This window comes from Triturus cristatus, chromosome 8 (assembly GCF_964204655.1).
Source record: "Triturus cristatus chromosome 8, aTriCri1.1, whole genome shotgun sequence".
Taxonomy (NCBI): domain Eukaryota; kingdom Metazoa; phylum Chordata; class Amphibia; order Caudata; family Salamandridae; genus Triturus; species Triturus cristatus.
In genome coordinates, this window is record NC_140591.1 from 1,616,097,961 (window position 1) to 1,616,122,847 (window position 24,887).

General features: G+C 42.4%; 1 protein-coding gene across 1 annotated transcript in view; it reads left to right on the top strand.

The window, feature by feature from the left end:
* DNHD1 (dynein heavy chain domain 1) overlaps positions 1–24,887 on the top strand; it is an 856,151-nt gene that overhangs the window by 57,958 nt on the left and 773,306 nt on the right. Inside the window, exon 4 of the mRNA XM_085623548.1 lies at positions 789–965. Coding sequence (XP_085479674.1) covers positions 789–965 — 177 coding nt within the window. The remainder of the gene's footprint in view (positions 1–788; positions 966–24,887) is intronic.

The window sequence follows — 24,887 nt, forward strand, 5'->3', positions numbered from 1 at the left end:
TAAAACTCTATAATGTGGCTTCCACAGGCGACTGAAATTTCCAGCAGAAACAAATAGCCGTGCCTTAGGGATTAGAGGGGATACAGCTATTAGTATATTTTAGCTTCATTTTAATATTTTGCTTGGATTTTAAACTAGGAATGCACTTTGATATATGGGACTACTGCTTTTTATTGCTCTTTTTAAATTGTTTTTATTCAACTTTTAATTATAAATCATGTGTGTTGTATTTTTGTGTACTTTGATGGTATGTTCTACCGAATAAAATATTTATGATTGAGTGATTGATTGAACAGTCCATGTTCCAGTGTAGGAGTAAGGGAGAACCCACTGTCTCGTCTAACATGGTGGTTACTGTGTGACAGTTGTTAAATGGTACAATATTTACCCTCTACGGTGGCCACTTACCAGAGGCCACTGGAGAGGCTTTCCTTTCCAGGTCCCCAATGTCATAGTAGTAGCCACTCAAGGCAAGGTTGCATGGAAATTTTTATTTCTCTTATTTATTAACAATGTATAGCGTAGACTCAGGAAAAGGGCCGCATAGCGGTCCAACCTGAATGTATTAACTTGTGGAGTGAGACACAGTAATATAGAATGGGGTCAATGAGCCAAAGAAAATTACTTTATAATCAATTAAATCAGCTACCGTCCGAAGCAGTGTACAATGGCAAACAACTGGGAAGAGGATGAAATATAGTCTTCAGTAACCATGCGAGTAACTACATCCACCAGTAATACCAATTGTAGAACTCTGTTGTAAAGCTCATGCTCTTTTGTCATTGCAGGTCTGTGGCTGATGTGGAGTTACACAAACCGCCAGCTGAGGAGGAGCAGAAAAAGCCTGGCCCTCCAGAACTCCGTCCAATCACAGGGAAAATGGCTGCTGAGCTCTTTGTACAACACAGACACCTTGGCAAAATCAACTTCCTGTGTCTGAACATCGCTCCAAGCAGACACTTCAGGTAATAGCATCCACATTCCACGTGTCATGGATTGGCCAGGCATTGTGTAGCGCCTGGAAGACAGTATATTGCAATGTCATAGGGGCGCAAACACCCATTGAAGCTTTAGGATGAACAGGGGAAGGTGGTACCCTAATGGTAAATACCTTTGTGTGAAACATCCATATGTAAACATAAAGACGGATGACTGGATCAGACACATCCTGGATTTACATTTGTTGCACTAAAGATTGAAGAGAGGGCACTCCACACCACCTTCTATAGAGCTTATGAGAATCCCACATCTGTATACGGCATCTAAACTTTGAGACCATACGTGTGGTAGAAGTGCGCTATATAAATGCTGGTGACATAGAGAGTAAAAGTGAGGACAAAGAGTGAAATAAGGTTTACATTCTCCCAGGGTGGAGATATTGCAGGAACAACTAATAGTCCAGTAGCTAAAGTCACTTTCTGTCTTGAGTGACCACTGCTAAACATACTGATTTCTCATGACTATGACAAATATACACATTTCATGCTCCACTTTCTCCATCATAATATGTTTTTTATGCATTGAGAGTGTTTTGTATGCTCCTCACAGGGTTTCATTCTGTAGGACTGTCTCTCTCATATCTCACAACTGTACATATCATTGCAGAATGCAGCCCATGTTCAGTTTTGTGCACATGGGCGCATGCAACTAGGGGTTGTATCAGTCTCTAGATGTTACTGTTACTTACTGACAGCTCCAGCGAAGCTCCAGATGGGAAAAGGTAGTATAAGTTCACACAGTTCCTTAGCACTAAGGGCAGCTCTATAATTTTTAAAGTTTAAAAAATCTAGCTTGAGGACCAAGTTTTGGGGAATAAATGTTTCAGCAAGAGAATTCTCCCACAGAAAGCATGTAAAGTTGTGAAATAATTAAAAACGTAGCAACTTGGCACACACTTACACAGGCCATCACTGCGTGTGTGCCAGTTGTACTGGCTGAGAAGTTCATCCTGGCCAAATGGCAATATTAGGTGGTTCAGAATGTACTTGTGACAAAGTTCACACAACAATGCAAGTTTCAGTTCTCGAAAAGAGAAATAACTGAGAAAACTGGCGTCAGAGCAAAATGTCCACTTGTTTTCACCTTATTCCAGAACGTTTCTCCACATACATTCTACACAGTTTTCACTGGCAAAATTAGTCTGAGTTAATATCCAAAAGACAAACTTTAAAGCTCTCAGCAAAATGAGTTGGGTAAATATCCAAAAGAACAAATGTTAAAGCTCTCGGTAAAATTATTCTGGGTAAATACCCAAAAGAACAAATGATGGACCTAATTTGGGAAAATATCCAAAAGAACGAATGTAAAATTTAGTTTGGGAAAATATCCAAAAGAATAAATGTTAAAGAAAGTTTGGGAAAATTTGTAAAAGAACAAATGTTAAAGAAAGTTTGGGAAAATATCCAAAAGAACAAATGTTAAAGACACTTTGGGAAAATATGTAAAAGAACAAATGTTAAGGCTAGTTTGGGAAAATATGTAAAAGAATAAATGTTAAAGCTAGTTTGGGAAAATATGTAAAAGAACAAATGTTAAAGACACTTTGGGAAAATATGTAAAAGAACAAATGTTAAGGCTAGTTTGGGAAAATATGTAAAAGAATAAATGTTAAAGCTAGTTTGGGAAAATATGTAAAAGAACAAATGTTAAAGAAAGTTTGGGAAAATATCTAAAAGAACAAATGTTAAAGCTCTCAGTGAAACAATTCTGGGAAAATATTTAAAGGAACAAATGTTAAAGCTCTTGAGCCTGGGTAAATATCCAAAAGAACAAATGTTAAAGCTCTCAGTAAAATTATTCTGGGTAAATACTCATAAGAACAAATGGTAAACCTAATTTGGGAAAATATCCAAAAGAACGAATGTTAAAGTTAGTTTGGGAAAATATCCAAAAGAACGAATGTTAAAGTTAGTTTGGGAAAATATCCAAAAGAACAAATGTTAAAGAAAGTTTGGGAAAATATGTAAAGGAACAAATGTTAAAGAAAGTTTGGGAAAATATGTAAATGAACAAATGTTAAACCTAGTTTGGGAAAATATGTAAAAGAACAAATGTTAAAGCTAGTTTGAGAAAATATGTAAAAGAACAAATGTTCTAGAAAGTTTGGGAAAATATCTAAAAGAACAAATGTTAAAGCTCTCAGTAAAATGAGCCTGGGTAAATAAGAACAAATGTTAAAGCTCTGAGTAGCCCACGTTCTATTTGAAACTGCTGTTTGTATCCGAATCAGTGTTACTTCTAATCTCTTAATGTGGGCTTCGGTAGTAAAAACGCTCACATGTGAGATGGACCATCCAGTGTTTAATTCTCATGAATTAAGAACCTGCATGTTTTTGTGTAAACTAATAAGAATATATACACTGTTTTTCAGTTTCACAAAGTCACACAATGTGAAAGTATGAATATACATGGCACATAGTGAGGCTCATGCTTTGAAACACCTGAAAATCTGTGATTTCCAGGTGTCTTTTCCCCCTTTCTGTACAGCTGAAGATTGTCTGTTAGTGGAATGAATGAACAACTGAATGAATTGATGGATGATTGTAAGAAGGTTGACCACATCATTTTTGGAAGAATTAAACATGTTATTGCATTTTTTCTACATTTTTTGCCCACATCTAAACATTTCCCTGCAGAGCAATCCCTTCCTCAGTGACCCCAGAAAATATACAAGCTGTTTGGGGAGTTTTCTCACCTTAAATCCATTCTTCTTCCAAAGTTTACATGTGATGTGAAATTAGAGTGGAAAAAGCTTTGAGATTGTTTGCGAATACCCACAAAGTTATAATCTTTCTGGGTGTTCTCAATATTTCCTTTGCTCCACCTGCTGCTCAGCTGGAAACGCCCATTTTTCAAATTAGATGCCTTTGCAGACTTTCTGCATTTGTACGTTCCATCGGTGATCATAAATGTCTGCAGATCTTGATTTTCTAAATCTGGATCTGTCATTTGCAGTCGCCATCTGAGCATGTTATGAGGTTCTCTGTCTAATGTACGGGAAACACCTACTATTGTGAAAGTGCATTTGTCAGACCCCGATGGGGGTCCACAGGGCAAGCAGGGGCTGCTGGGCAACAAGCTTGGTGGTTGAGGTCATTTGCCAGTGGTGTCCTAGGGTTCGTCCTATGATGACTGCAGACTGGGCTAGGTAATCTCCTTCCGCACTTGACTCTTAGGGTAGCGAGAGCAAGCAGTCACAGGACTCACAGGTAGGTAGTGGCTGAGACTCAATAATTGACTGCCCAGCCCAGTGCTTGTCTACTTTAAAAGAGAAGCCATTTAATCTCACAACAAAACAGACTATAGCTTCTAGCAGCAATGAAAAGATCATAGGCATGAACCAGATGCAAACTTCCTATTTGTCTGTGTAAGTAAGTACTCTGTTCAGCAACCTGTAGGTCGCTTCAAATAGTATCTTGAATAAAATGGGTTTGCAATGGCAATCGTTCATCTGTCTTACATGCATAATTATCTTTCTTCACAAATGCAACCAGGGGCAATCCAAAATGGACCCCCATGGTCTCAGCCGCCATACACTCAAAACAAATTGAAGTTCTGCTACCATCTACACTTTACACGCAAGTACATGATATGCACAAGGGATTTCACCAAAAGGGTTTGACTGCACCTATAGGTAGCATTTTACAAGCGTATGACCTGTGGGCGAAACACTCAGACTGAACCCCCAAAATACCATAGTGCAAGAAAACAGTATGCTGCCTCCACCGCTGTATGTCAACAATTTAGGACAGGGACAGTAGCCCTATATCAAGCTAGGGGTATGCCTGGTGCCCCGTCCAGGTAAAAAAACAGGTTCTGGGACTCAGAATCATCATGTATGGACTTCGGCCTCAGCGTCTATGCCAGATTAGCATGTTAGCTGGGCCAAAAAAGTCAGGATGCTATGTTTCACAGGCAGTAGAGTAATTCATAGCAGGAGTACACACCTGTTTACTACGCAGTGGACATTCCTGTCACAACAGCATTGTCATAAAGGATGTTTCTTACGGAGAGAGGCTCCCACAGATACTTTACGTGAACCTCCCCCCTAGGCACAGTTTGGATATAGACGGATTTGTGGAATTTCTACCAACCATCACAACATTACCAAAGGTAAGTCACTTGTTCTTTTAAACTATACCATAGTTGGTGGCAGGTGAACTGAAATATTTCTAGCATTTGTGTACAAGAATTTTCATTTCTGTCAAGGGCACAGATGCAAGGATGATGCATTCTCTTTCCTACTTTAATTTAACAGCAGCCATATTGAAAGTATAGTAAAGATTAATAAGTACAACACCTATAGTTCCTAAGTAAAAAAAACTACCAATCCCAGAAAGTGTGATCCTGTTCATTCACAGACCCATGTCTAGTATAAACACTCCTCAAAACTGTAACCCCCTGTTTAGTTGCAATGAGGGTATCCTGTCGAATCATATCTTAACTTCACTCTAATTTCTGATCTGCAACTGAAGAAAAGCAGATAAATAATCAGTATTCTTTTTCATTTTTTCATCGGGGTGGTATTTACAACAATCAAGCATAATCTAGTATGTACATTGATTGTAACATAGTATCGCGTGGGATAATCCTCGCTTCTGTGTCCTTAATAGAATTATAAGTATCACCAAAAAGTTAACCACAAAAGTCACATGTGCCCCCATGTGGTGAAGATTTCCTTCAGAGCACTAGCGTGACCATCTTGATCATGCTGAGTGATAGCGCTTCTGGGTGGAATCTGACCAGGCCTTGTGGATATAGAAGAGAGCTTGGCTCAAACAGTATAGCATTTGCCAGCGGGTCCTGAAAGGTTCCATGCTATCAGATGTAGTTGGTGGAGGACAACTAGAGGGTGAGATTGCCCTTGAGGATCTAAGAGTAAATTTGGAAGGAGAAGGAGGAGAATGGGAGGTTGGCAGATAGTTCTAGGAGGATTGGGATCCATGGCTGTGTCTCATAAAAGAATTATTAGGATTGCTTCTGCTGCTTGTCTCCTGATCTGCCAGGTCAATCTGGGGATCAATGCGAAGGGTAGAAAAGCACAGCTGCATCCCATAGATTCTTGGAGAGGCATCTGTTGATTAGGCCAGAGTGTCCAGTCTCCGTCTGTAGAATAATGAGATCTGAAAAGTCAATCTAACAGCAAACAGATCCACCTTGAATGGACCTCATTTTTTCATGAAGTTCGAGAACAAGGTTGGATGGAGTTTCCATTCACTGAAGACATGAAGGATTCTGGAGTTTCAATCCGGAATCTGGTGTCTTTGCCGGGGAGGTGAACCACTAGGACTTCAATATCATTGTTTAGGCAATTTTGCCAAAACTCCATTGCAATATTCACTAGGGTTTGAGATTTTGTTACCCCCAAGCGGTTGATGTCATGTGCCACTGAAACATTGTCTATTCGTAGTATAATGCAACAGTGTGAGTTTCTTGCCGTAAAAGAGTGGATTGCAAAGGATATGACTAGAAGCTCTAGAGCATTCATGTATAGTTGCTACTTCTCCTGAGACCATTTGCCTTCTGTAAACATCTCGCCGTATCTTATCTGCAACCGAGTCTGCTGGCATCTAATTTGATTACCAGATCTAGAGATAGATTGAATATCACCCTACCATTCCATGCCATGTGGTCCAACCACTACTGAAGTTCCTGCCTTACCTCCAGGGAGTGTTTGGGACTAGGATACACCTTTTTGAAGATGTTGAATCTTTAAGCGTTGTAGTGCTTTGTAAATAAGCGGCCCCGGGAAGATCGTTTGACTGGAAGACTAAAGGAGTCCTACTAGATGAGTTATCCATTGTAGGGTAATCAAATCTTTCGCAAGCACTCTATGGCTCTCCTTTCTGATAACTCTGATGTGGTTGGTCGGCAGGCAAAGGTGTCTTTCAAATAGATGATAAGGCAAATTCCCTGTTCCTTGAGAAATTGAACTACTTGTTTTATCAGTTTGCTAAAGCACCAAAGGCTAATGATAATCCAAAGGGAAGTATCAAGGATTTGTAAATAAAATGAAACTGGTGAAAGCTGCTCTTAGGTGGAAAGATGGGTACTCAGAGATAAGCATCTTTCAAGTACAGACGGACCATGAAATCGCATTTGCCCAATAGGTCTCGTAAAAGATGGATTCCTCACATCTTGAAGTGTTAATAAAGAAGGATTGTGTTGAAACCCTTTAGGTTGATTACTAACCTGCAACATCTTTCTTTTTTGTTCACTAGAAAAAGTTTGCTGATAAACCCGTTTGGGTGTTGTAAAGTGTGAACAACCTCCTTCTTCTGGTGTAGAGATTGAATTTCCAGTTCTATAAAAAACTGCTTCTCCAGAAGAAAGAGTATTGGATGTGCAAGTAGAGGTTGATACAGTTTGTCTTAAAACTCCAAATGGAATCCAGCACTGTTTGGAGGATCGATGCATCCTGTGTGATTTGGGATCAATTTAGGTAGACTAGCACAACTCTGCCGCTTAGGTCTGAAAGGGAAGAAATTAAGTGTCATCTGTGAAATTGAAGGTTGTGAGTTCTTTGTTTTGTCCACGGTAATCACGTCCCCTGAAAGACATGGACAGGACAAAAAATGCTCCTCTCTAGTAGTCTCTGCAGCCATCTTGACATCCCAGATAACCTCTAAAGAAAATTTGGAAGCAAGATCGGCCAGTGGAGCACCCTCTGCCTCTGCTGACCTTGTTAAGAAGGTTTGATTGAAGGATTTGTTCGGGGCTGTCCGAGTGTTGTCTAGTACTGTACTGTAAAATTTAGTGACCTCTATCACAAAGGGTTCACTGAATAGCATCCCATCGCCTGTATGGCCTGCTTCATTGGTGGCTAGATCACAAATTTGGGGTCTACTCACTAGAGAATTGATCTGCGGCATTCTGTAGATAGTTTGCTGTTTGAGATGCCCAGAACCTAAATGGCAGTTTGAACCTGTCCTGCTAGAAGATATGTGTCTATAGGAGTCCCCTGCTCTTTGGTCGAGAAGGATAGATAAAGAATATCTGAAAGATGGCCTGACAGGTCAAGAAGTTTGTCTTGAGAGGCTTGCCAAGACTTGTGGATTGCTTTTTAGAGTCTTTGATGTATTTGAAAATATAAGCTAACTTAGGGTCAATTTCAGGGGTATCTGCGACCTTGTCTGGGTCAAAACTATTATGAAGAAGATTAGAAAGATGAAGGGGCACCTTTTATGAGCCTTCCCCAGCTTCCTCCCATAGTCTTATTTGTATAGGTAATGGGTACAATGAACGCTCCAGAGCATCGGAGGCAGCAATATCTGCTGCGTGTCTTACTGCAGATCTGCAGTTAAGACGCATGCATTAAAGCTTAGGATTGGTGTCAGCTAGAGTCGATTGTGTGGCAGTGACTCGTGTGAGGTTGTTCTTGTTTAAGGATCTGGAATTGACCCTAGGCTCTCTGTGCGGGTCAGCATGGATTGTCTCGATTTGATACTTATTGTCTGTGTTGACTGCATACGTGGGGTCATATGAGTGTAGGACAGGATTGAATATCCTTGTCAGACAGTGGATCATTTAGTCTAATGGGCCTAGAGGGGTCTTTGGAGAGGAGTGAAGTTTTCCATCTAGAATGAGTAGAGGTCAAGATTGGTGGGAACGGAGTGAATGGGTGGCATGCGGGAAGCCTGGTGCAGTAGTTAGTGGGATAGACGTGATTATGACTATTTGTTTTTGGAGACCTGCTTAGCCGCCGGTTATTGTTCAGCTCGGAGGTGAGGTATAGTAGGCTTTAAACATCTGCCTTGATTTGTTGGTGCACCAGTGTAATCTCGTCAAGTCTGATCAAAGTGAAGTATAGGTGCAGGTTTCCAAGACTTGGAGCATGGAACTAGGTGGGGGGAGTTTCAGGAAGATAGTGGTAGAAAAATGCTGGCCTGGGAGAGCAGGCGGAGGTGATGTAGGGTTATCTATGGAGTGAGTCTTGATGTATGGAGGTGGGGAGAGAAACAAATGGTTGCGTGGAAGTTATGGGATCGAAGAGGGCAAATTACTAGCCGGGTTTGGGAGTTCAGATTTATGATGTGACAACAGTAGGTCTATGGGGAATGTCTTAGGCACATTAGTAGTATCCACAATAGTGTGTATGGAGGTCAAGGGTATAGACAAGTTGAGGATGTGACTTCCAAAGCTTTGTAACTCTGCACTATCCACTCTAGAAGAGTGGTGAGCGTTCAGACTAGTTTGGCGCATGCAGGAGAGGGACTCAAACCCACCGGGTAGAGTTGGAGAGTTGGTATTGTGTACGATGAAACCACTGGAGGAGCAAGGAAGGGAAGAGGGAAGGGCCAATTTAGAAGTCATGGCTATGAAAGGAGACTTGCTGGTGAGACAGTGCTGAGTGCGGGTACATTTCCCTTCACTCCGAGACAGATAGTGGGTGCACTCATATCAAGGAGTTAGCACGCCGCAGAGTTAAGAACATGATTGAAGTATCTCTCCTCTACATACTGGAACAGACACCATATTGACATGCATTGATTTTATGACTTGTTTCGAGTAAGAGGGACCTTGGATATATTGGACGTCTTGTGTTTGAATTTCTACAGATCACAGTAAATACCATCAATACAACCATCATGCAATTTGTGCCTTGAAAAAGTCTTTGTAAGACGAAACACGTGTCGGCTGGTTCGTGTATTGGAATTTTCAAGTCTAAACAATAAAGATGACAAGCAACTGAATTTGAAGGGGTTTCGGATTTGTTATCAAACAGGACAATCAACCAATAGAACTGCTTCTCCTCATCTTCTCTTTTGCCAAGCATATGTGACTTGGATATAGCGAGCAATTTACACTAATGTGGAACTGAAAATTCATATCATTTATGGTGTGCCAATTAAGTCTTTTCTTAGGATTGTCAATTTGTGTATGTCTTGTGCATACGGATGATGTCTCTGGGTAGTAGACATTAGTATTAGCTTTGAGCACCTCTTTTCAATTGTATATTGTTGACATTTAATACGCCCTGACTCTATTTATTTTATTTAAAACTTGTGTCTAATTTGGTGTGCCATTTTTCCTTTGTAAGGAACACTACTACCTAACTAATCTTTGTATGAAAGGAAACTACTTGAGGGTCTTGGAGGTTGCGAGAGGAACTCAAACGTCTTCGGGAATTGGCGGGTTCCATGCTAGTCACTGTGTTTTTGATGATGAGGAAAGGATCATCAAACATTTTGAGTTTGCGTTCAGATAATTGGATAAGGATAGTCCCATTATTGTAAAGGGAGATGGTTAATTTTACTCTGTAAACGGATGAGGGGGCAACCGTGATTTTTAGACCATGAGGAGTTTTCTTGGATGGGATGATCAGGAGCAGTGAATGTAGAGCCTTCCTCTATTGAGCACGTCTTTTTGTATAGAAGATAAGATCACTTATTGGAGCTCCTTTTTTGTGCAGAAGTAGGGATCCAAATTAAGGGTTTCTGGGTGAGATTTGAGGAGTCTCTGTTTGAAGTTTATAGATGCGTTTTTTGTTAAGCTAGAAGGATATTTAATTTTATAAGCATTATGGTCGGAAGGCCCCAAATTAGTAGGGATAGCTCTTGATTTAGGATCCATGATGGAGCTTGATGCAACTGATACCAGATAAACAGAAGGTGGAAATATATAGGGTCAGGGTCCAGGTTATTAATGAGTTTAATGTCCTTTAAATTCCGTGTCACCTCCGAAAGGAGCAATGGTTACTAGTTCAAGGTTGCACCAAATTGGAGTCAAGCCAGTCTTCCAATTGGAGTCAAGCCAGTCTGCCGAATGGCACAAAAACACATGGAGTTGGCAAAATCTAAATTGCTCAACTCCTTCAAAAGTGAGATGTATGGTATTGCTGAGATTAAATTTAGAAAGACCAACACAGCGGTATCATTTACTTTCCTATCACAAGAATTATCCTGGGATTTCTTGGGTTACTTGGTACTGCCCACCCCAAGGTGTAATGAGAGGGATGATTTGCCCTCAGCGTGTGTGATACAGGCTTTGGTGAATTTTTGTAAATTTCTTTATATAAATATAGTGTGTATAGGAAAGAACCCCATTTAGGTTCACAAACCTTATTCAATAATTATGGCAGCCCAGGCTCTCTTTCGTGTGGGCATCAGTCACTACCTGAAGGGTTAAATCTGTGGAGATGGAGGAAGGCATCAGCCTTGAACATCCTCCTGAGCAGGCGAGTACATGCCAATGCTGTGAGTGGTAGCAGGGTGCCAGGCGGCTGAATGGCACACGAGTGAGGCACTCTAATCAAAATGGCACTTGTGGTCAGTCTGATGCAAAGCACAATAAAATAGAACTAAAATAGCAAGAAGAGAGGCCATGTCGCCAAAGTAAATCAGAGCAACGCTGCTTCCACATGAAACAGAGATAATAGATAGACTATCATAAAACATTTGAAATAGAAACAGAAAATGTACTTCTCAGGGTTGCTTGGGAATCAAGAAAGAGGAAGGCTTACGGTGCTGATGGGTCTGTGGGTGCACAGCATTACACATACTAGGATTTGTCATTTTTTTATTTAACAACTATTTGTCTTTTAGTTCTTGGTGTAGTTTACTATTCTGTCAATGTGGCTGCTGTTAAAATAAAGCAGTAAAGAGAATACATAGTCCGAAGCCTCCTGTCCTGACAAAGGAGGACTTTATTTATCAGTAACTCAGTCTGCGATGTATCTGTCTTGTAGTCTGTGCTGAGTGCTAAGACCTGTTGGCAGGAGAGGCGCCAGTCTGTGTTACTAAAATGCTTGGATCAAGGTGTGCCTGTTGTGTGTGTGTGTGTGTGCGTGTGCCTGTCGCATGTGTGTGTGTGCATGTCACAGGGTGCATCTAAAATGCAGTGAGGCGCCTGTGGTTTGTGAAGTGTGTGCGTGTGTCTGTGTATGTGTTCATGTCACAAGGTGCATCTAAGATGCAGAGAGGCACCTGTGGTTTGTGAAGTGTGTGTGTGCGCATGTCACAGGGTGCATCTAAGATGCAGAGAGAGAAGTGCCTGTGGTTTGTGAAGTCTGTGTGTCTGTGTATGTGTTTATGTCACAGGGTGCATCTATGAAGAGAGGTACCTGTGGTTTGTAAAGTGTGTGTGTGCGCATGTCACAGGGTGCATATAAGATGCAGAGAGAGAGGTACCTGTGGTTTGTGAAGTGTTTGTGTGCATGTCATAGAGTGCATCTAAGTTGCAGAGAGGTACCTGTGGTTTATGAAGTGTGTGTGTGTGGGTGTGTGTGCATTTCACAGGGTGCATTTAAGATACAGAGAGGCGTCTGTGATTTGTGAAGTGTATGCGTGTGTGTGTGTCTGTGTATGTGTTCATGTCACAGGGTGCATCTAAGATGCAGAGAGGCGCCTGTGGTTTGTGAACTGTGTGTGTGTGTCTGTGTATGTGTTCATGTCACAGGGTGTATCTAAGATGCAGAGAGGCGCCTGTGGTTTGTGAGTGTGTGTGTATGTCTGTGTATGTGTTCATGTCACAGGGTGCATCTAAGTTGCAGAGAGGTACCAGTGGTTTGTAAAGTGTGTGTGTGTGTGTGTGCGCATGTTACAGGGTGCATATAAGATGCAGAGAGAGAGAGAGGAGCCTGTGGTTTGTGAAGTGTGTGCATGTGTGTGTGTCTGTGTTCATGTCACAGGGTGCATCTAAGTTGCAGAGAGGTACCTGTTGTTTGTGAAGTGTGTGTGCAAGTCACATGGTGTATCTAAGTTGCAGAGAGGTACCTGTGGTTTGTGAAGTGTGTGTGTGTGTCTGTGTATGTGTTCATGTCACAGGGTGCTTATAAGATGCAGAGAGGCGTCTGTGGTTTGTGAAGTGTGTGTGTGTGTGTGTCTGTGTATGTGTTCATGTCATAGGGTGCATCTAAGTTGCAGAGAGGTACCGGTGGTTTGTGAAGTGTGTGTGTGTGTGTGCACGCATGTCACAGGGTGCTTATAAGATGCAGAGAGGCGTCTGTGGTTTGTGAAGTGTGTGTGTGTCTGTGTATGTGTTCATGTCACAGGGTGCATCTAAGTTGCAGAGAGGTACCTTTGGTTTGTGAAGTGTGTATGTGTACGCATGTCACAGGGTGCTTATAAGATACAGAGAGGCGTCTGTGGTTTGTGAAGTGTGTGTGCATGTCACAGGGTGTATCTAAGTTGCAGAGAGGTACCTGTGGTTTGTGAAGTGTGTGTGTGTGGGTCTGAGTATGTGTTCATGTCATAGGGTGAATCTAAGTTGCAGAGAGGTACCTGTGGTTTGTGAAGTGTGTGTGTGTGTGTGTGTGTCTGTGTATGTGTTCATGTCATAGGGTGCATCTAAGTTGCAGAGAGGTACCTGTGGTTTGTGAAGTGTGTGTGTGTACGCATGTCACAGGGTGCTTATAAGATACAGAGAGGCGTCTGTGGTTTGTGAAGTGTGTGCTGCCTGAGATGCATCAGATAGCGCTGTTTCTGTTGCCTTTGCTTGTTTGGCACGACGCAGTGGTACATTTTTGCAGATGTTGGCCAAGGGCGCAGTTGGGGGGTGTTTGACACATATCCTGTGTGACACTGTACAAGTACATTGGAAGGAGGTGAGTCAGTGGTCAGACGTTGCACTACGATGCACACACGGAGGGAGGAGTCTTCCTGCGATTGAGGTGTGACTGTGGAATGCTTTTTGAGGAGATGCTTTGGCTGGACATGTGATTGGTTTCTGGGACTGTCTCTCTGGTCTTTGCTGCATGTTAACCGATATTTTAAGGGTTGTGTGCATCATTTGCTTCACCTCCCCTCTCGGTCTGGGCCTAGGGAAGTTATAGCAGTGCAGCCCTAAAAAAGTACTGTTCTGCTCCACAACAACGTTTTTTTTTTAAAGCACACGCTGCACTATTGCTTTCACTTTATCTTTTACTTTGCTTCTTCACTATCCACACATTGGTGAAAAGGCTCACACGCATCGTGTTTCTCAGGGATCTCTGGGGAGCACGTTATATTTAAAGGATGCCTATGTTCAGCTCTAAAAGACATGACTGTACAGTGCGTGTCCTCTCCTGTAGAAATGTCAGTGACGCTATAAAATGGATAAACCCATGACATCTGCCTCGACTCATCCACGTGGTACTATAGATTCATGTATGTTGTATCACTAAAGTACAGAGACCAGAGCCAGTCAGGCGGTGCTGCTTATATGGATGGTAATTGTGAAGGGGCCTATCTACCCGCTTTATATGTAGCCAGCCTCGTTGTCCTGGGAGAGAAAGAGGAGAGAGAAACAGAGAGAGGGAAAGAGAAAGAGCTAGAGAAAAGGAGAGAAATAAAGATAACCGGAGACAGTGAGAGAGAGAGAGAGAGAGAGAAAGAGAGGAAGAGAAAGAGAGAGAGAGAGAGAGAGAGAGACTAGAGACAAAGAGACAGAGATAGCGAGAGATAGAGAGAGAGAAAGAGAGAGCTAGAGCGCCATAAGAACACCCTCTGTATTCAGTCTGACACCCTGAGAGGACCATTCCAGGAGCTTTTAAGTCTCGCCTAGGCAGCGCTTAGGCTGTCTCTTCGAGACATGCTGTATTCAGGTATGGACTTGAAGCTCCGCCCATTTTCTGCTCAACTTTTCAATTAGCCCATGTTACTGTCCTTTCTAAATGTTTTCTTTTGATTCGTCAATAGGCTTAGTAGCCCCTCCTTAGTACCGCCTGTTCTCCTTTTGTAACCTCCCATGAGAACTGGCCCTTTTACGTTTGTTGTTACTCAGTATGTTTTAGTTACAGCCTCAAGCACTATTTTCTTTAAGGATTTTCTCCTGCCTGCAATACCAGGCAGGAGAAAACCCTTTAAGAAAATAGTGCTCGAGGCTGTAATGCTTTTTAAAAAAATCTATTCATTTAATTAGCGTGGCATGCCTCGGCTCCAATAATGGCAGACATGCATTTATTTTGTTATTTGCAGCGCCAAATGCCACATGCGTTTTTTCTGTTTACGTCCTTTGATAACAATGGCGGCACCCGCGCATTTAGCTAGAAACATTTTAAGCAACACCGCGGGTGCCATGATTAGTGCCATGATTACTGTAAAAGTAAAGAAATAGAGAAGCACTCTTTTTCTATTTCTTTACTTTTGAAGCAATTGCAGAACATGTGCTTTAGCTTAAGATGTTTCAAGCTTGGGTGCCACCATTGTAACCAAAGTAATTAAATAGAAGAAAAACCAGCATTGGCATAGCCAATAGGTCTCGCCTTTGGCTAAACACTTATAAGGTCCCAAAGGCGAGGCCTATTGGCTATGCCAATGCTTATTTATTTTTGGAAGAGTTTATGAGTTCCCAATACCAAGAGCCCTTAGCCCCCCAACGGAGGCCTGGCTGGCGGAAGATGAACTGTGGACTGTTGGGATGCAAAGGTGCCCCCCAGAGGAAACTGCCTATTGCCCTCCCCCTTGTAAATGAAGTCCCAGGGTCCGGGTTGACAGGGGCCCCTCTGGGTAACTGCATAATTTTTTTTCAATCAAATATAATGTTTGTGAACATTGTCTACATTGTCTACAGCCATCACTGATGCCACCATTTAGACGCCTCGGGGTGTATGAATTATGATATGTGATGCTCTACATTACTTGTATCCCTGAGTCAGGATAACCTGTAGATGTTCGCAACCATTTCTCATAATGTCAGAATGGAGTTTGCAAGAGGGAGGATGAGCGATGCGATGCTCACCCTCATCCCCCACTCGGCCTCCGGAAAACCACAGGGGCTGGGGTAGAGTCACTCCAGAAGACACTTATTGAGGATTATGCTCTGCCCTCAATTGCTGTTTGTCTACCACGGTTTATAAGCCTACCAATGCCCACGTTCCTGGTTTTCTGACAGATAGGGACTACTGAAGGGGCTGGTAGCACTGGACAGAGTCAGTCACAGAACAGGAGGGCCAGCTGCCGAACATAGGCTCTGACTTCTGCGCACACATGCTGCACCACACAGACCTATAACAGGATGAGACCGCTGATACAACATGTCATTAACACCAGACACAAAGCCCACAGACCACCCTGAGGGCGGTGACGGGCAACCGTAGAACTGAAACGGACGCCTGGCAAAAGGAGTCCACAGCTATGCCCTTTACACACCCCTTAACACTGTATAACATGGACAAGAGTCCATCCTTCACTGGTCTTGCCTTGGATCTACTGAGGCAGGGCGAGGAGAGAGCCAGCAAACACGTAACCTGTGCAAGTGCCGACAAGCTGACGAGTATCAGAGTAAAATGGAAAGCAGACTGGAGGGCACATGCAGGCGTGGGGGAGTCTGACGGTCTTAATCTGAGTTAAACTACCTTCGACAGTAAAACACATGAATATCTGTGTTTTAACAAGGTGCGCTGTCTGCTCCCTTTGTTTCTGCTGTTCTTGGAAATCAGGTTCCTCCATTCTTAATCAGCCCCCCTCAGCCCGTGCCGCCATGTTCATCGTCCCACAGACACGACCTTCCCCCAACTCTGCTACGAGTAGATAACGAGGAGTAAAAATACAGCCTCAGACTCAGAGGACAGTCTGCCTGAAGCCGCAGTGCCGGGCAGCGGCCTGCAGATTCCACAGCTGACAAGGATAATAGATCTGGCTGTGTGTTTCTAGTTCCTTATGGGCTGAGTGGGAAAAAGTGTTTTCTGCAGTGAGTCTAACGAAGTATAAAGTTAAACGTTCTGACAATACACATTTTGTAACTCTAACATAACAACCCCAAAACTATTTAAATGAATTATTGCAGGCACGCGCACACTCAACAGGTAACCACAGCTCTGCTGGGGACTTTTCTTAACCTGTGTTTCGAGCCGAACCTGCCACCCACTGGCCCACTTCCTTGCCGAGGTTCACAACAAGCAGCCGCATTTGCGAGAAACATGAAAAAACAATTAGGACGCGGCGTGGTTATTCGCCTCCTTTAATGCTGTCATTTAGGACATATTTTGGGCTACTGGAATTTGCGCACGCTAATTAAAACAAGCCCAGAAGTGGTGCGCGCGTGAGCGCACTTGTGCCCACCGCTGCAGGAGAAGACCACCATCTGTTTCCAATTAACGGGCATGATAATTGGAAACAGATGGCAATCATTCTCGCTCCCGAGCACCCTAAGCCACAAAACAGAGAAGGCGGGATATGCACCCCCCTTGGGCCAATTGCGTGCTGTCTTTCTTAGAAAGACGCATGCAAAGCCCAATAGCAAGTGATTAAAAAAAGCACACACAAGTTTAAATGCCCTTACTAAATGCCTCGCAGAGCAGCGCATGTGAGCTGGCTCAGTCAGACCTAAAAAGCGCCCGGGCGCCATTGTTTTTCTATTTCTTTGCTTTGATATCAACTGGTGTAAACAAGAGGTTAATGGCAAAAACGTAAGTGATGAAGTAAATATCACATCGGGAAAAAAATCCACATTTGACGTGGTACTGCCAATCGCCCTGCCATCGCCTTTGCTTCTGTTTTTTTTATTTTTTCATGAATGCGTGCAGAGGAGATATGAAACTGATGTTAACATTTTTTTGTAATGAAGTATCACATTGTATTTTGTTTGCTCTTTTAACACACAGCCCCAGTCTATATTCACGCCAAGATGCATGCAGTGGAAATCCAAGGTCGTCCAGCATGACAAAGACTGCAAAGCCCCTCCCTCCTTTCCAGGGTTAGCTGTTTGTTTGTCCGTCTGAGGTAACAGACTCTTTAGGGACTTTCCCATTCTAGCAACATTTTTAAGCGCTATACAAAAACCAAAGTAATAGAAGCGTCAGGGCTGCGGGAAGGAGCCGGGGATTTAGGAGCCCTGGTGTACACACTGTGCACCGAATGCCGGCGCGGGGAGCCAACGCCTGCGTGTGTTTGACAGACTAAGAAACACAGGGCACAGTGGCAGGGCTTTTGTTCCCAAATTCCGCTCCGTGGCCATGGAATTGCCAAATATATCAAAAAGCAAACACACACAACTTGAGAGTTAACTCCACACTGGCTAGTCGCTCAATGTTGTCTTCAGCAGTTGAAAGGCTGTGCTGTGGGCCACACACTTCCAGCTGACCAAAGGCTACCAGGCATGCTAAAATTATGTTCAGTTCCTTGTGAATCACTGTGTGATGCAGAGTATCACAACACATGGCTCAGCTCAACCAATCATATCACTCGATTTGCACACCACTGACAATAAGTACACACGTGTTCAGGTGGCCTTCCAAAATGTTTGTAAGTGGTGACCTTGGAGATTAACAATGACAATGATTTTAATTTTTGTATTTAGACAACCTGCAAGCGGTGTTTACTTACGGGTTGCAGGTTTTCAAAACACATAAATAAAAGGCATTATCATTTACATGGCCAATAGCTCAAACTCTCGCAAATGTTTGATTTTATCTGTAGCAATAGTTCTTCAGCTTGGGAGCGTTATAGAGTCACATATCTGGCATACGTCTACATCTAGTGGTTGGTTAGAAAAGTGGACAGTAAACACATTTTGATTTCGCCTGTACATGCTTGCGCTGTGCTTGTGAAATCTATTGTTTTTAATACAAATCTTAAAAGGGGCTCACATCCTGCCTCCTGGCTTTCTTTGCTTTTCATTGGAGCCTGTGCTTGTCACTTTCTTTTCCCCCATTTGTATTGGCTGTCGCATATTTCCCTGAATTTGGCAATGCTTATTCCTGGTCTGCTTCTCTTATCAGTTTCCCAGACCGAAATACTTATAACATCCGCTTTGCTAGAACTATTTTTGCATAGAGTTTTGCCTCTTTCAGATACTTTAAATTAGCAGATTTGCATTGCTCAATTTATCACCCAGCGAGATTAAGGGCCAGATGTACGACCATAGTAAATTGCGACTCACAATTTGCGCTCGATTGCGAGTCGCAATTTACTATGTACAACAGTGTCAGAGACACTGATTGCGATTCCCAATGGGGTCGCAAAATGCGAGACTCATTAATATTAATGAGGCACTCGCATATTGCAACTCCATTGGGAATGGCTGGCCGTCCCAGGGATGGTGACCTGCTGGGCTCAGCAGACCACCATGTCTGAGACTGCTCAGCAGACCACCATGTCTGAGACTGCTTCTAAAGAAAGCAGTTTTTTTTAAATGCAGCCTGTTTTCCTTAAAGGAAAACGGGATGCATTTAAAAAAATAAAAATGAAACGTTTTCGTTTCATTTTTTTAAGGGTAGGTACTGATCCCTGGGACCACTGCCTGCCCTTAAAAAATATTTTGGGAGCCATTCACAAAGGGGAAGGGGTCCCCTGCAGACCCCTTCCCATTTGCGATTGCATTACCACTTACTTGAAGTAGGTGGTAATTTGCGAGTGTTTTATGACCACAATTACGGTCGTAAAACATTCATACATAGCTCATTAGTCGCTATTAGGAAGGGGACATTTGACAAAAAGTCCAGGAGATATGCTTGTACAGTAAGTCAGCTTCCTGTTGAATGCTAATTATGACTTTAATAATGGCGATATCTATATTTCATGAATAAAAACTCACCGCCATGGCATTAAGAATAGGAAATGTACACTTGTTGCCAGGCCTTGACTTTTGAATGTAATTTGGGCAATTCGGCATGCAGACTCGCTTCCTCAGACAATAAATATATATTTGTAATCCTTTGCATAGCTGCAGCTGTCAGCACTTTACGTATTCTCGAGAATGTCTGAATCGAGTGTGCTTTTGTAGAGTGTTTTTGTTTATTTTTTTCTACAAGACTCTGAGAACAATGACAGTAAGGGAACACAATGTGCGCAACTAACACATACAGTACCACCCAATTAAAAAATTTTGGATGCTCAACTTCCTGTGGTTCACTGTCATCAAAACCACAATCAATAAAAGAGTACAGTTAGGAAGGAACATCAAAAAATAGAGTCCATTAAATCTTTCCTTCAGGTTACAGTAATCTTCTTTTTTTTTTTCAAATTTGCTGATTCTTAAACGAGTTGCTTCAATCAACAATACAAAATTGATTTGTAGATCACAGTTGCATTATCTATAGATCAACAGCCTTTCTGCCTACGCGTTTCGTCCTTCCCTTAGGACTTCATCAGTGCTTGTTTTTTAGAGAGAAAAATTCTCTTCTTTTTCTAAACATCGAATACTTTGTGTCATAAATTTGCAGCGCACAACCAGATATCTTGAATTCCATCAATTCTTATTTCTCATAATTTCTTCAATTCTCCTCTTTTCACTATGTTCAAAAGATAATCACTTAAAAATAATTAATTATTATTTTTCTGAAATCCTTCAGTCCTCCTCCTTTCACTAAGTTCAAAAATCTTTCACTCTTATCAATCTTATTTCACAGCGATCCTCTCTCCTGCCGCGGGCCCGATAAATCCCAAGCGGTGGTAATTTGCGAGTGTTTTATGACCACAATTACGGTCGTAAAACATTCATACATAGTGCATTAGTCGCTATTAGGAAGGGGACATTTGACAAAAAGTCCAGGAGATATGCTTGTATAGTAAGTCAGCTTCCTGTTGAATGCTAATTCTGATTTTAATAATGGCGATATCTATATTTCATGAATAAAAACTCACCGCTATGGCATTAAGAATAGGAAATGTTCACTTGTTGCCAGGCCTTGACTTTTGAATGTAATTTGGGCAATTCGGCATGCAGACTCGCTTCCTCAGACAATAAATATATATTTGTAATCCTTTGCATAGCTGCAGCTGTCAGCACTTTACGTATTCTCGAGAATGTCTGAATCGAGTGTGCTTTTGTAGAGTGTTTTTGTTTATTTTTTTCTACAAGACTCTGAGAACAATGACAGTAAGGGAACACAATGTGCGCAACTAACACATACAGTACCACCCAATTAAAAAATTTTGGATGCTCAACTTCCTGTGGTTCACTGTCATCAAAACCACAATCAATAAAAGAGTACAGTTAGGAAGGAACATCAAAAAATAGAGTCCATTAAATCTTTCCTTCAGGTTACAGTAATCTTCTTTTTTTTTTTTTTCTTTTTTCAAATTTGCTGATTCTTAAACGAGTTGCTTCAATCAACAATACAAAATCGATTTGTAGATCACAGTTGCATTATCTATAGATCAACAGCCTTTCTGCCTACGCGTTTCGTCCTTCCCTTAGGACTTCATCAGTGCTTGTTTTTTAGAGAGAAAAATTCTCTTCTTTTTCTAAACATCGAATACTTTGTGTCATAAATTTGCAGCGCACAACCAGATATCTTGAATTCCATCAATTCTTATTTCTCATAATTTCTTCAATTCTCCTCTTTTCACTATGTTCAAAAGATAATCACTTAAAAATAATTAATTATTATTTTTCTGAAATCCTTCAGTCCTCCTCCTTTCACTAAGTTCAAAAATCTTTCACTCTTATCAATCTTATTTCACAGCGATCCTCTCTCCTGCCGCGGGCCCGATAAATCCCAAGCGGTGGTAATTTGCGAGTGTTTTATGACCACAATTACGGTCGTAAAACATTCATACATAGTGCATTAGTCGCTATTAGGAAGGGGACATTTGACAAAAAGTCCAGGAGATATGCTTGTATAGTAAGTCAGCTTCCTGTTGAATGCTAATTCTGACTTTAATAATGGCGATATCTATATTTCATGAATAAAAACTCACCGCTATGGCATTAAGAATAGGAAATGTTCACTTGTTGCCAGGCCTTGACTTTTGAATGTAATTTTGGCAATTCAGCATGCAGACTCGCTTCCTCAGACAATAAATATATATTTGTAATCCTTTGCATAGCTGCAGCTGTCAGCACTTTACATATTCTCGAGAATGTCTGAATCGAGTGTGCTTTTGTAGAGTGTTTTTGTTTATTTTTTTCTACCTGGCTCAGCGCATCAATGCGTTTTCCTTTGAAAACGTCCATCAAATCTCTTTATGTTTAGGGTATTTATAAAGCGCCTGGCTGCCCGAGGGCTTCCCAGTGCTAGCGGAGCAACCAATACTGAAGCCACGGAGGGATTAATGGTATTGAGTAAACAGCCAGGTCTTAACCTTTTTGCGGAAAATAGGTTCAGCTTCTGTGTATCTACACTCCCTTGGCATAGAATTCCATAGCGTGTGTGAAAGATCTGCCGCCCCATCTGGCTCTTTTGATTCTGGTTGTTTTTAATAAGCGTTCGGTGCCAGAGCCAAGGCTTCTATTCGGGGCATATAGGCATACTAGATCTCTGATTTTGCCAGGGCCCTTGCAGTGCATGGCCTTGTGCGTTAGGCAGAGTGTCTTGAGTTTGACTCTCCTCAATCTGCAACCAGTGTAGAGCTTTTAAGTGCTTCCCCACGGATTCCTGTATGGGGGCTTTACACAACAGTCTAACTGCGGCATTCTGTACAACCTGGAGTCTTTTTATGATGTATTTTGGTGCCCCCAAATAGAGGGAGTCCAGGCGTGATGTAACCAACGCATGGATTACTGTTTTTCTGAGCTGCCGGGGAATGCACTCCAGAATTTTACGTTCCAAGCAGCCCAAAACAGGTTCCTGTTAGCTTTTTTGCTTGGGTTTCCATCGTTAGCTCCTTCTCAAGCCAGAAGCCGAGATTTTTGATACTCGTGTTGGGGATTGGTGAACTGCCTAGACACATAGGCCAGCTGATCATAGGCCTGGGGACCGCCTTGTTTCCAAGTACCATAAGCTTGGTTTTATCCCCGTTCAGCTTCAGGCAGCTGTTGTCATCCATTCCACCACTTTTTCCAGGCATGGCGCAATGCAGTTCACATCATCCTTGGTGTTGGGGTCGAGAGCGACCTACAATTGTGTGTCATCTACATGCGATATCATAGAGATACCGACTCCTGGACGATCCATGCCAGTTGCCCCAAGTAGACATTAAACAATGTGAGGCTGAGCGAGGAGCCCTGAGGCACTTCACAGCCAATTGCATAGGGTTAGAGCAAAGGTTGGCTTCCATGACTTGAAAGGTTCTGCCCTCCAGAAAGGAGGACAGCCACTCCAATGCTTTGTCTCAGATGACATTTTCTTACGGCCTCTTTCATAGGATTGAGTGGTACACGGTGTCAAATGCCACTCTAAGATCGAGGAGCAGTATAGCGGCTGAGCACCCTTGTTCAAGGGTCATTTTCAGTTCTTCCACCACAACCAGCAGTGCTGATTCCGTGCTGTGTGGTGCCCGAAAGCCCATCTGAGTGAGGTGGAAACCGTGATTAGTTTCCAGGAACTCGGTTAATGCTTTTTAAAAATGTTTCCCTGTCACTTTACCAGTTAGTGGTAGAAGTGATATAGGTCAGTAGTTCCCTTACTGGACTGGGTCCAGATTGTCTCTTTTTAATAGGGGTCTGATTATTGAATGTTTCCAGGCTTTTGGAACTTCGCCTTCCTCTAACGAGAGATTAATGATTTCGACCAAAGAGGGGACCAAGGCCTCCACGACCTTCCCCAGCACGTGTGGTGGGGCTGGGTTTAATGGGGAGCCTGATTTAATCTTCTCCATCAGCGATCTCACCCCATCTGTGTTGGTAGATGGGAAGCAGGTTAGAGCAGGCAGCATGGGGCTCCTCCCTAGCACATAGTAGTTCCATTCTCAGCCTGGCATGTAGTCGTACCGTTCCCAATCTGAAAGGAACTATAAATATCGATAACTTTTTTGGCAAAGAAAGATGCTAAGTCATTACATTTCTCTTCGGAGGACTGCGGGCAATGGTTATTGTCTGTTAGGGAGGCAAGAGATTTGACAACCTTGAAGAGTTCCTTTGATGAGTTCTGTGCTTGACTGACCTTTAACTCCAAAAATATCGCCTGGGCATCTTTAATGTTATTATGGTAAAGCTTGATGACTGCCTCATAGGAAGCTTTGAGTTTGGGCTCGTAGTTCTTCCTCCATTCTCTTTCCAGTTTTTTACAGTTTTTCTTTAATAATGCCAATTGTGCATTAAACCAATTTGCCTTATTAGCTGATGTTTTTGGTTTGGGAGTCGTTTTTGGGGCCAACCTATCCAATGAGCGAGTAACCCAGCTTTCCCAGCAGGAGTATGCTTCGTCGACCTTTCCTTGTATCCCGGGAGCCGAGACGATTAAACATTCCATCCAAGCCTCTGGATTAATTTTCGACCAGTTCCTCACCTGGGTAGTCTCTAAAGGTTGTGGAATTTTCTTTCCAGCTTCCATCATGCTAAGAGCGAAAGGAATGAGGAAGTTGTCTGACCACGGCATGAGTACTGAGGGGAGGCAGCAATTTTGGGGTCATTAGAGATTTATGCATCCAATATGTGCCCCTTAATGTGTGTGGCGGATGATATCAATTGGGTCAGTTGTAACCCCTCCAGATCATGCAACAGCCTCCTAACATTCTGGAGATTCTGATCCTCAAAATGAAAATTTAGGTCGTCTAGGATCTTTAAATGTGCTTTCTTCACCAGAAGACTGGCCAGAGTGTCTGGTATATTATCTAAAAACTCTCCATGGGGACCCGATGGCCGATAAATTAAAACCCCTGAGAATGTATGTGTGATGGAGAATTGGCAGCTTTCACAATCCGAAATGTGAAGGCGTGATAGCACATTTATATTCCTTTCTTAGTAGGATGGCCAGTCCTCCTCCCTCCTTTCCTATGCAGTCCTGTTTAACAATTTGAAACCCGGGGGGTAGGGCCATTTAAATGTCTGGGGTGGAGCTGTCCGTCTCCAACGCCATTCAGAGCCGAGCAGGAAAGATGCCTACACATCGTAAGCGCCACAAGTCCACACAAATGGTACCAGTCACTACACAAATTCTGACAGAGTAATAGAACATCCTATTTAATAATCTGTATAAGGAAAGCCCAGAACTTTCCTCTTTGTTTACTACCTTCACTTGGGTCTGGACGAAATGAACAGGAAAAATGGCTTGCAGCGCATGTATCAATTAGTGTAATTTATAACAGGACTGAAACAAAACCAGTGTAATTTTCCCGAAGCATCTGGCTGTCCATGCTGTCCACTGC